General features: G+C 29.4%; 1 protein-coding gene across 1 annotated transcript in view; it reads right to left on the reverse strand.

The window, feature by feature from the left end:
- Positions 1-1,019: 1,019 nt before the first annotated feature.
- Positions 1,020-11,210, reverse strand: part of LOC108547756 (muscarinic acetylcholine receptor DM1) — a 31,163-nt gene continuing 20,972 nt past the window's right edge. The window contains exons 3-5 of the mRNA XM_017900408.1: positions 10,688-11,005; positions 2,787-3,251; positions 1,020-1,781 (exon numbers count right to left, since the gene is read on the reverse strand). Of these exons, the coding sequence (XP_017755897.1) occupies positions 1,761-1,781; positions 2,787-3,251; positions 10,688-11,005 (804 nt within the window). The 3' untranslated portion in view covers positions 1,020-1,760. The remainder of the gene's footprint in view (positions 1,782-2,786; positions 3,252-10,687; positions 11,006-11,210) is intronic.

Below are 11,210 nucleotides of genomic sequence, written 5' to 3' on the forward strand. Positions count from 1 at the left end.
GATACAATTGCGAAGTAATATTTTATTTAATCTTCAACTCTTGAGAACGTTTTACTCGTTCGTCACTGTAATTTCGTTTTTATTAATCAAATAAATTCTTCAGCGTTCTGGAAGATTTCCAACTACGAATATTAACGCTAAAAATAATAATAATAAATAAACTAAACGAAATATTTCTAAATAGATTAACTAGAATAGTTATATAAATTGGCGATTAGAATCGTCATATTTAGCTGTTCTCGATTATTTTCTATGGGATACAGTATGTTTCAGAAATCACTTACAACACTGTAATATATGATACAACGAATTATCACAGCGTTTGCCCGATTGTCGTATGACGAAATAACGCATCGTTTCATTAAGTAATGCAATCTGTTCGATGACCCAATGACAATACGTTTAAAACGTATTGTTACTCGAAAACGGTCATTTTAAACATTTGCGTTAAATATATAAACGTAATTAAGAAACTATATGTTACTTATAACACACTGACGAATAAAATCAATGAAGCTTGCCTTAAAAATTAAAGATTAAATATTTTATTTAATTATTACTAATATAGATATTCAAGAGCTCAATATTGTAGGTTGTTCGATTTGTCTTTAAAGTGGCTATCATGTACAGAAAAACGAAATATAACATTCCATTAAAACAAACGTTGATCTGAAAGTTGATCATCTTTTCAACAGAATAAAGGTACCGTTATTACACGTTATGGTTCATAATACTATAAAACGTTTATAGGATATATGTATTTTTATGAAATTTCATTTATCATTTGACCATATCCAGTTTTCCGAAAAGTACTGTGTAAAGTAATACAAAATGATGTATTTTACACGAAAAATTATATATAATAAAAATTTCGTAAGAAACTTTTGTAATAAAAAATAACGATAGTAAATGTTTTAAGTCGTTATCTATATATTTAATAGAAGTATACTTGTGAAAGGACACATTTATTAAATTACCGTTTCTAAACTATTGATACCTTAAAGCTTCGTTTGGCACGTGTGATTAGAATGTTATTTAATACGAAAGTGTGAGAACATTTCTTAACACGAAAGAATCGATGCAGCGCTGTTTTTATCCACTTTGTTGCCATTATAGTTGTGATACACTCTCTATTTATAATAGCGCTTGGTTTTTCTCCATAACTAATTACACTTAAAACACTCATTTACAACTGGACTACTATTTAAAATGTACATCGAGTGCGTTGTTCCTCGAATAAAACGCACGAGAAATGCCTGTTTATTAACTTTTCCTTAGAATTCGAATAGATTTCGTTCTTTGTGCGGTATAGCTTTGTAGGAGGTTCGCGAAATTTAATCAGTTTCTTAAACGTTTTATTCTGTTAAATTGAAAATTTATGTCAGACGAAAATTTCTCATCCTTCTCTGTCTATATATCGATGCTTCTACGTTTGAAAATATTAAATAGTTTCACTCGTTATTTATATATATGTATATATGTATATTTGCCGACCAAAAATGATTTTGATTTAATTCGGAATTAATGATTAAATTTATTTAATAACGATGCTTCGTTTATTCCATGTATTTTCGTATGATCGGATAGATTACGTCTTGCAGTAACGTTTTCGCAGAAACTGATTTTGTTTCACGAACTATAGAAAAAAAGACTCGATCTGCGGCAAGCCAATGTCTCTGGTTCCATCGCACGATTGCCGCTTAAATCGAGTCACAAATTTGGCACTGTGTCGCGTACGTGCCTGTTATATACTCCCCTTTTCATCTCTCCTTTGTACGGTTCTGAAATATATTTATAAAGATTATTTTTCATGGCAGTATTTACGTTGCATTGCCTCAAATGTGGAAATCTGAGTTGTTTAACCGTAAACATTTCAGAACTTCTTCCGATTTCCGACATTTCGAAATAAAAGCTATTTTTATGCCACCGACCAATAAATGATTTCGGTCTCCTTCTAATTATTCAGATTCAACGATGTAATTCAAAATCATGTTTTCTCTTCTTTGATAGAAATCCGATAGAAATGAAACGGATAAATATAAATGAAAATGTTTATGTTACTCATTTTAATCTAATATGTATGAAACAGAGTCTGAACTTGGAAAACACATGATAAAGTGAATGGTAGAAATATTATAAAATACAGATATTCTATACAGAATGAGCTTTATTAAATTTATCAAATGGAGTTGTAAACACCCTGTTTTCCTCTAATCTAACATCTAAAATACGAAATGAAATTTTCGAGCAAAGCAACTGTAAATTTCTTGAACTCCCTTTTGATTTGCGTATTTTTCGAAAGTTCGCCTAATATGAAAATGGCAATTCTTACCGCGTTCCAACAATTCTAACCTTGTTACTTGCCTATGAAGAATAGAATCAAGAGGTAATAATGTAATTGCGCGATAATCTAATACCTGTCTAACGAAATTGTTTAAATAAAAGAAAACGAAGTATGACTTTGTAAGAGTGATAGCAAATAAGTTTGTCTGAATTGCATTTAACGACAACAATGGAGCAGGCAGGAATATGGAAGGAAAATGTGGAAAATGACTACTGTCACGCAAACGTTCTGCGGGTTCCGCTAGAAATCGAAGCAACTCAGTTTCCCTATCGTTGGCAAGCACGTCTGGAGGAATGATTAAAAAGGAGAAGAGAGAAAACGATAGAGAAGATAGTACGCCTATGAGCGTGCAGATGTCGCACGCAAGGCGTTTCTACTGATATCATCCTCTGTCAATCGCGGCTCTGTTTCTGTTATGCCACTTGCACTTGAGGATCCTCACGTATGTTCGTCGGAATGCCGCATTGCACAGGGCGTAACACATTGGATTCACAGTACTGTTGATATAACAAAGGTAATAGAAAAAGTCCCAGAGCTCTTGCGGGATGTACCAAGAGCAGGCTGTGATGGATTTTATTAGAACGAGAATATTGTACGGTGTCCAAGTGATGATGAATGCCAACAAGATGGCCGATAAAGTCTTCGCCGCTTTACGGTCCGCCTTCTTTTCCTGCAACTTCTTTTTCTTCTTGTTCGTCGTTTTGTTCGCGGCCGGTTTGCTCCCCAACGCCTTAGGAATGGTTTTCGTGTTCAGGGGAATCCCTATGTCGGGCATGTGAGATGGTCTTCTGGTGATCATCGAAGGGCTCACTGCTTCGTCGTGATACATTTTTATGCTTGGGCCCTCTGTATACTTTCCTATGCCACTGGTATCTCTTGTCGGAAGCCGGATTAAAATCGTGTAAACCTACATCAAATATTTTCATGTATTGGATAATATTGTTCAACAAGATGCATAATTGCGTTACATTTATATAGGAAATTTTAAAACTACGAGTGAATCGAGCTACGACTGTTTAAGGTTGACAAGGAACAAATTTTTGGTAGTTAACCCTTTGCACTCGGCGAATTTTTCGTCACAGAAAAATAGTAATTCGTAGATTTTCTGAAATAAAGTTGACGATATTTTTAAAACGGCAAATAAGAAATTGTTTGCAAATTAAGACGTAGAATTATTTTACTTTGACATTCCACGCATCCTTGGGTAATTTTAAATTTCATATATTAGTTAACATCGATCTTTAAGTTCTGATTAAATGACGACTGAGGGTCACCTCTCGAGTGCAAAGGATTAATTTACATATGCAACATATTATCGTATTAGTAACAAAGCTTTAAACATAAAATATTTGTTAGCAAACGAAGAAGATTGTTTCATACGAAGCCTACATCAACGATAATTCAGTAAATGTAATTAATTGTAAATATTACGTCTTGCTATTAAAATAATTAACTATGAATTTCCATTTTACAATAAAACTCTGTAAATCAATTGGATTCTACTGCAGTTTAATTTTCTAATAACTGCTGATATGAACAATGTTATAACATAATGTCATAAATATAAAAAAATTGTCACAAATGAACCATTAAGAACGGAAAGCTGTAGTCTCTGTATTAAATGACATACTAACAGATATAAGGTACTATCACTTTTAAAGCTTTGTTACGGAAAGTAAAATAAAACCAAACACATTTGTACTGTAACAGAAACCTTTGCAAAAATTCATAAATTTGATACATTGCATGTGTATACGATTTCTGCTTATTTTGTACCACATTTTTCAACATCAAATTTTAGCTTACCTATGAAAAATATTTATACCTGTAATATGCACGTGAAAACTAAAATTGTTAGATGTACATTAAAATTAATGATAATATAACTGAAAATTCCACATATTATAATTACTACAAGAAATATTTTATTGTTTGAAAATATACATATTAGAAATTAGAAATTAGAATAAAAATATAGGAATTAGAAAGTTCTAATATCAGAATTATTAAAGTACGAAGAAGGAAGAAGGAAATTTTAAAAATCCATGCGTCTATTTCTTACATCTCCATGCTTAATTTCTTGCGAAACATCATGCAACAAGATCTATTATATTTTGAAATTGTAAATACATGAATAAAATAGTTCGTGTTCGCTTTTGTCTATAAACTTTAAAGTTTATCTAAGAAATTAAGCAATTATTTTGTGCAAAAAGTATAAATTTTTCGTTCGTTTCAGTTTTGATAAATAACATTCGAGTTACTACGTTATCATACTCATTTCCATGTCTACAGTATCATGCTGTACATTTACATACTTTCATCCACATGCGTGATAGTTTGGCTTGAAAACGTTTTCAAGTTAATTAATAAAATTAATAATCGTTATAATTAAATTAACGAAGCATTACTAATGTTGGTAGTTAAATATATCCGAAATTACTTTAATAATATTTTTATAAATTACTTATTTTATTTTTTATGTGATTACTGACAATTAAACTTACATAACAATTGAGTGTTGCATGTTGAAAGATACACCTATGTACATCAATGAGAAATATCCATAACATGAGCTTTTGTTATGGAAAGAAAGTTAAAGCTATAAAATGCTGTTCTTTTATATGAGGTTCTGTTTTTAAAAAAAATCGGCTTTGAAAAGGTGTTGAATATATATATTGCTTATGGTATATGAAATGGTCGATTTTATAAGTAAAGTATTTATACATCAATTTACAACTTGCAACTAACCAAATATAACCTGTGGAGATAACAGATGTGATATGTGCACACACATTAGTTTGATAGTTTGTATTAAATCAGCGACAATCGTTTCACCGATAACGCTTCGATTGACACCATTTGACCGACATTAATTTCGCCGACAATATTAATTAACCGACTTGATGAGATTACCGATAATCGTCGACACTCTTTTCACCGACATTAACGTTATATACATACATACATATGTATTACTTGCTATTTCCTTTCTTTCTACTCTTTTTACACATCCAGTAAAACGTGTTTTCAATTTCTACTCTTCTTATATATTAGGGTGTCCCATAAGTTTCTTCCTTTTTTTTTGATGCGAAATCAATAGACGATATTTGTTGTTTAAGGTTGATTTGCTGTGTTATATATGAACCCTTCTGCTCTATTACCTTCTTCCATCTCTCAGGAAGCCTCGTTATGCCCTCTTTCCAAAATTGTTGAGACTTACTTTCAAAATATTCATCGAGGTGCGTTTTTATTTCGATTTCGGATTTGTGATATTTATTAGACAGAAACCCTTACAATTTGATTGGAACGTTCTACCTTATCCTCCATATTCACCAGACCTTGCCCCATCCGATTATTACTTGTTTCTCTCATTAAAAAATTCTCTCCGTGTAGTGCACGTGATGTTATGTGTAGTTAGATGTGTATTACACGATAGTTTTCAACGTCTACAACCTGTACAAATTAGTGAAAATTTGGATGGAATGCTTCCTTAAGATTCAACAGATTGTCAAACGTTAAAGTGACTGATACTCGCACGACTTCTACTTTCTCAGTTAAGAATGACTTAGAAAGTTGGGCTAAGATTTGTTACGCTTTATCTGATCTATTAATAATTAAAATCTTCTAATTTATTCTAATACATCTATATACTTCATTCTTCAGAATTCGTGAGATCCTTTGACACTCAAAGTGTATCGAATGATGAAGTTATGAAGTTAAGTTAATATTTCTAATGACGTTTCAAAAGTTTATTGTAGTTCTTTTCATAATTTTGTATCACATTTTAGGACGTGCAGATTCGTTCGTTATATTTAACTTTCCTAATGTTTAATCCTAAATTCGTTCATACTCCTTGCGTCGATTGGTGATAATTGAACTGTGGATTTTTATACAACTGAAATTTGTTCAAATATGCAAGTGATATGTAAGGAACATGCAAGAATCGTTTATGTAAATAATCTGTTGCCATTATGCAGAATTTATGTATATATTACATAATATGTATTATATATAGGTTTATAACGTATTAATAATTTTATTGCAATTTTAATTATTTTAATTTTAGTTTTTAATTTTTGAGATTTTCTACTGTAAAATGGTATCGCTTGCCTGAAAACATTAATTTATAGCAGAAAATTACCTTTCTGTATGATAATCTAATATGACAAATTATGGTTAGTAGATATTTAAATTTTCTTCAGTATCGAGCTGAGATATTGGCTGACGCTCTTTAAAATAATGCAGTTTTAATTAGTGTTCGGAATTTGACTAGTGATCAGAAGAATTGAAAAAAATTTAAATTATTACCCCCTTTAATTGCCTCTAAATGCTTCACATAAAATAGTATTACCTCTAACCAAGCCTCTCAAATTATAATTTCCTTTAAATTCCTCTCTTTACATATTTTATTAGAGATTTGAACAATTCACTAAGTCAAACCGATAAAATTAAACAAATACCTCAATGCACTGACATTTTTTTACAATCAACATCATCTTTTGCATTTTTTAATAGACTTATTATAAAGTGGTAATGCTTACAACTCGTAATATGGAAAAGTAACAGGAAGTAATATACAATATCATTCTATATTAATATATAGAAATTGTAGAACATATGTAATGTATTCAGATTTGTTTTGTGTATGAAATATATAAAATATACACGATTTGCATAAAAATTCGTAGTTTAGTGGCAATTGTTAAATTATTGGTCTATTAAACAGCAATGAGTTAGTAAACAAATATTATTTCTTAACAGTTATTCAGTCTTATAATAATTTATAATATATAATCTCAATTGATAGATTTATATGACACACTTTTACAAACATTATTTTTTTATTACATCTTTCCTAAGGATAATCGTTGCAAATGCTGCCTTTGTTTTTGATTGGGAAGATATCCTGCTTGTTAAATGATTGCATATTTTCACCGATGATATATGCTTTCAATATTCAAAGGCATTTAACAGTTTTTTGTTTTATCGTATTTCATCTAAATTTCTGAGGTATATTTTTGATTATTCAAAGTATATTTTTAATTTTACGCAATTTAGTATATAGAAAATAAATAACATCTCAGTTGGATATTGGCTAATTTTTCTATTGTGTTTTTAAATTAGAAAACTTCATTTTGTTTCTCACACACTGAAAAGCTTCGTTCTATGTCTCATATTTTCAATCTATTTTTAACTGAGAAATCACCCCATCATGTTCGATCGTTGCGTATTATTGCGACCACACCCTTTGTGACCCAATGTAATACGTAATACAATTCTTCAGTGCCCAATGTCATAAGCTCTCCGAATACCATGTATATTCTGTAAATCATATTGTTAAATTTAAAATAATTTAAATTTTTAATATAAAGCAGTGAATTGTTGTTTTCTAAAATAGATCTAAAATTGTTTGTACCTTTCTGTTATCAAAAAATAAAATAAAATAATTGTTGCAACGTGTAAGTTTATATTTCTGTAGGTATAAAATAAATATAGTCTAATTCATTTAAAGATTTATAAGAACGTAAACTAGCAATAAGTACTAAATTGAACAATAGTACAAATTTATTTACAAATATAAACAATTTACAAAAATAGTTCAGTTCCTTTAATTATTTTTATGTCAAAGCTCATGTAATGTAAACAAAACAAAATTTTTAAGGAAAAAACGATTGTCAAATTGTAAAATAAAATGGCCTCAGTAATCATCTTCATAATGAGTAAAATCGGTATATAAAAGTACTTCAATTGGTTACGACACTTTGATTTGTTGACCCTTTGTTAATTTTGTCTGTTATGGCCTGATATTCTTTCTCAAATAACTACAAATAATACATTTTTTATATAATACGATTTCAAAAAATCATATATTTATAAAGAAAAATATTTAATATTTGATGGATATATATTGAATTGTTTAAAACAGATTGAAGGAGAAAAGGAAATCAATAGCTTTTTCCTGAAGTACAGAAGTATAAGTATAAAAATAGAAAATTCAAAGTCAATTTTTTCGAAAAAATATTATTCCATTTAGTTTCAACTAGTCAATTATTGAGATAATTATTTTTGGACTAAGTACTTGTCCAGAAATATTGATAAATTTATAATAATAAAGTATTAGTATATTATATTTATTCATTGAAATGTGTTCATTACGTTCTAGTATTCATAAGATGGTTTAAAACCTTGGTATAAATTTGTATTTGAAACAAGGAATTGATTTTTCAATAGTTCATATCCTGATTTCAAATAACAAATGATATTATAAAAGTGTTAATTTTGCACACTTTTCCATTATTTCGATTTTATATGATTTCATTTATCAACATTTTCCATTATTCTTTGAGTAGTTATAGCATAAGTAATTTTATGTAATATCTGTAATTTTTTTCTACCATTTCTTTATTATTAATTGTTAACAATTAGACATTATTAGCTTAATATGTTTAAAATGGTAAATTTTATAAACATTACAAATTTTTTACTAATTATTTAATCACAGGTAAAGCTGGATGGTATTCGATATAATTAGTATAATTTCTTGAAATTATAATGACAGTTTGATGGTTTATAATAATCTCTATTAAATCGTTTCACATTTTTCTTTTACTTTAGCATCAATTTTATTATTTTAATGATTTCTGTATTATAAAATAGTGTATAGAATTGAATATATTATATTATATGAAAATGATTATTAATAAAAGAATTGAAGAGATTACTTTAATGAATAAGTCCGACATTTTGGAATTTATCAGACACAAATTCCTTCAAGAAAATAAAATTAATGAAATATATGTATACAATGTGATACATTTAAGACTGCACCATTATAGTGTCTATATTTGTTCATCTATAACATGTTACAAAATATAACCAGCATGTATATATTAAATCTATAAAAATTACGTTATTAAAAGACATTACGAGGTATACATTTTTAAAATATTTTGTCAATTATAATATTGCAGCATGAAGAAAATACATCACTTTTTCGATGTATTTTGACGATCTTTGAATCCCAAAAAATATATTTCTGAAGGAAAAATTTCTATCACAATATTTATCCCTTTGACACACATATTTTATTTCCTAAATACTTATTTTGCAGTTGAAAAGAATGAAAATATTTCAGGTTTTAGTCTCAGTTGTGTTAGTTATTGTAAAATTCATTCTGTACGTATAATAACATTTCAAATCAGTGTTAAAAGTATATATGTAAATATATTGACAACATCTCCTATTATTTTTATGACCTTGAAATATTAATGCGTGTCAAATTTTGAACAACCTTTTTCTGTACAATATTACGGGACTGGCTTTAATTTTTGAAATATTTTAGCAAAATTCCATTCCTACTACTACATATAATTCATCGTACACATATGCGTCCGTAGCAACGTGTGTGCCAACGTTAGCCCAACACTTGTCTTACTTACATATTTCAGTGTTATCAAGATTGGGGAGAATTTAATCAACGTAGAATTTTACCAAAAATATCGGGAGAAACTGAAAAAGACAGCTGCCAAATAAATTTCTTCTTCTTTATGGTATTCTTTTTTTAAGAACCGTTTAAATTTCACCAAGAACATTTTTCATATTATTAAAAATAAAGGAGATATGAGGTACACCGAATTCAGTCTGCACCTTAACCCATTAGCTGCCACGATTTGGGGATCCATTCGGTGTCAAAAATATATTTGGTATGTCTGACAGTTTAATTTTATTCTATATATATCTGTCAATATCGTATGTAACAAAAAGTGTGTATTCTGTGCTTCGTTTCTATGCAACAAGCGAACAAATTTGAAATTCGTGAGTAAGTTGGACGGAACAGAATTGTCATATTTGAAGCATTATATTTTTGGTTTGATTTTTATATTACAATGAAATACCATATATAAATATGTAATTTAGAGGTTATAGGAACGATTTGTTATTTACTCAGACTTCTGTTTTTTATTGAAATGATTTTATTGATCATTTTATAACGATACCCATTTTGGGACTTTTTCAAAAACATCAAATATTTTCAAAACAAAACATAATTTAAATATAATTATACTGTTACACAATCCTTTGTGCATATATATATATATATAACTTATCCGGCGAAAAATTTCAAAAAAAGAAATTTAGTAGTTAATGGGTTAATCGCAAGAAAACATGTTTCAGTCGTTGAACGTTATTTTTAGAAAACGTACAGGTTTTTATAAAAATCGACCATTTCATCTGTAACAACATGATATACGTACCTTCTAACAACAGTGAAGCGATTATGGAACATGCGGGATATCGAACGTTCGTGCAAAATTGACAGAGTGTTATTAAATCTAAACGTACAGAATCACTGGAGATGCTTTTTGTCGTCAATTCGCCTGTTTTCCCAGTTTTTTTGTAATCGTGGTTATCAGCGATACTGATGGCTTTTTCAACTGTTAACGTGGTAGGATGGATCCCACTTAGAGAGGCAGATCGAGAGACCGTACCAGTAAGAGGGGTTTCCACTGATAACGGTGTTATAGCTTCGTCATAGGCATGGCCTGTGCGACTACTCTCGGCCCCTTCGATGTCCTCCTCTTCGTCATCGTCCTCGCGGCCACTGTGCCACCACGCGATGCACCACATTTTCAACCACATCCACGAAAATGGTCTATGTTTCTGCAAATTTCCACGGGTATTAATTACAATTGTTTAAAAAATGCTAAATGTGATTTGCGTGAGAAGAATGATTTTAACCACGAGTTGAAAATTATACTTATGATATCATTTTCGGTTCATCAAACTCTTATGAATCAAATTGTTGTTATAATTATTATGGACATGTACACAAAATATATCTATGTACATAAATATATAAATATAA

The sequence above is a fragment of the Eufriesea mexicana genome, unplaced genomic scaffold (assembly GCF_001483705.2).
Source record: "Eufriesea mexicana isolate 0111107269 unplaced genomic scaffold, ASM148370v2 scaffold1178, whole genome shotgun sequence".
NCBI lineage: Eukaryota > Metazoa > Arthropoda > Insecta > Hymenoptera > Apidae > Eufriesea > Eufriesea mexicana.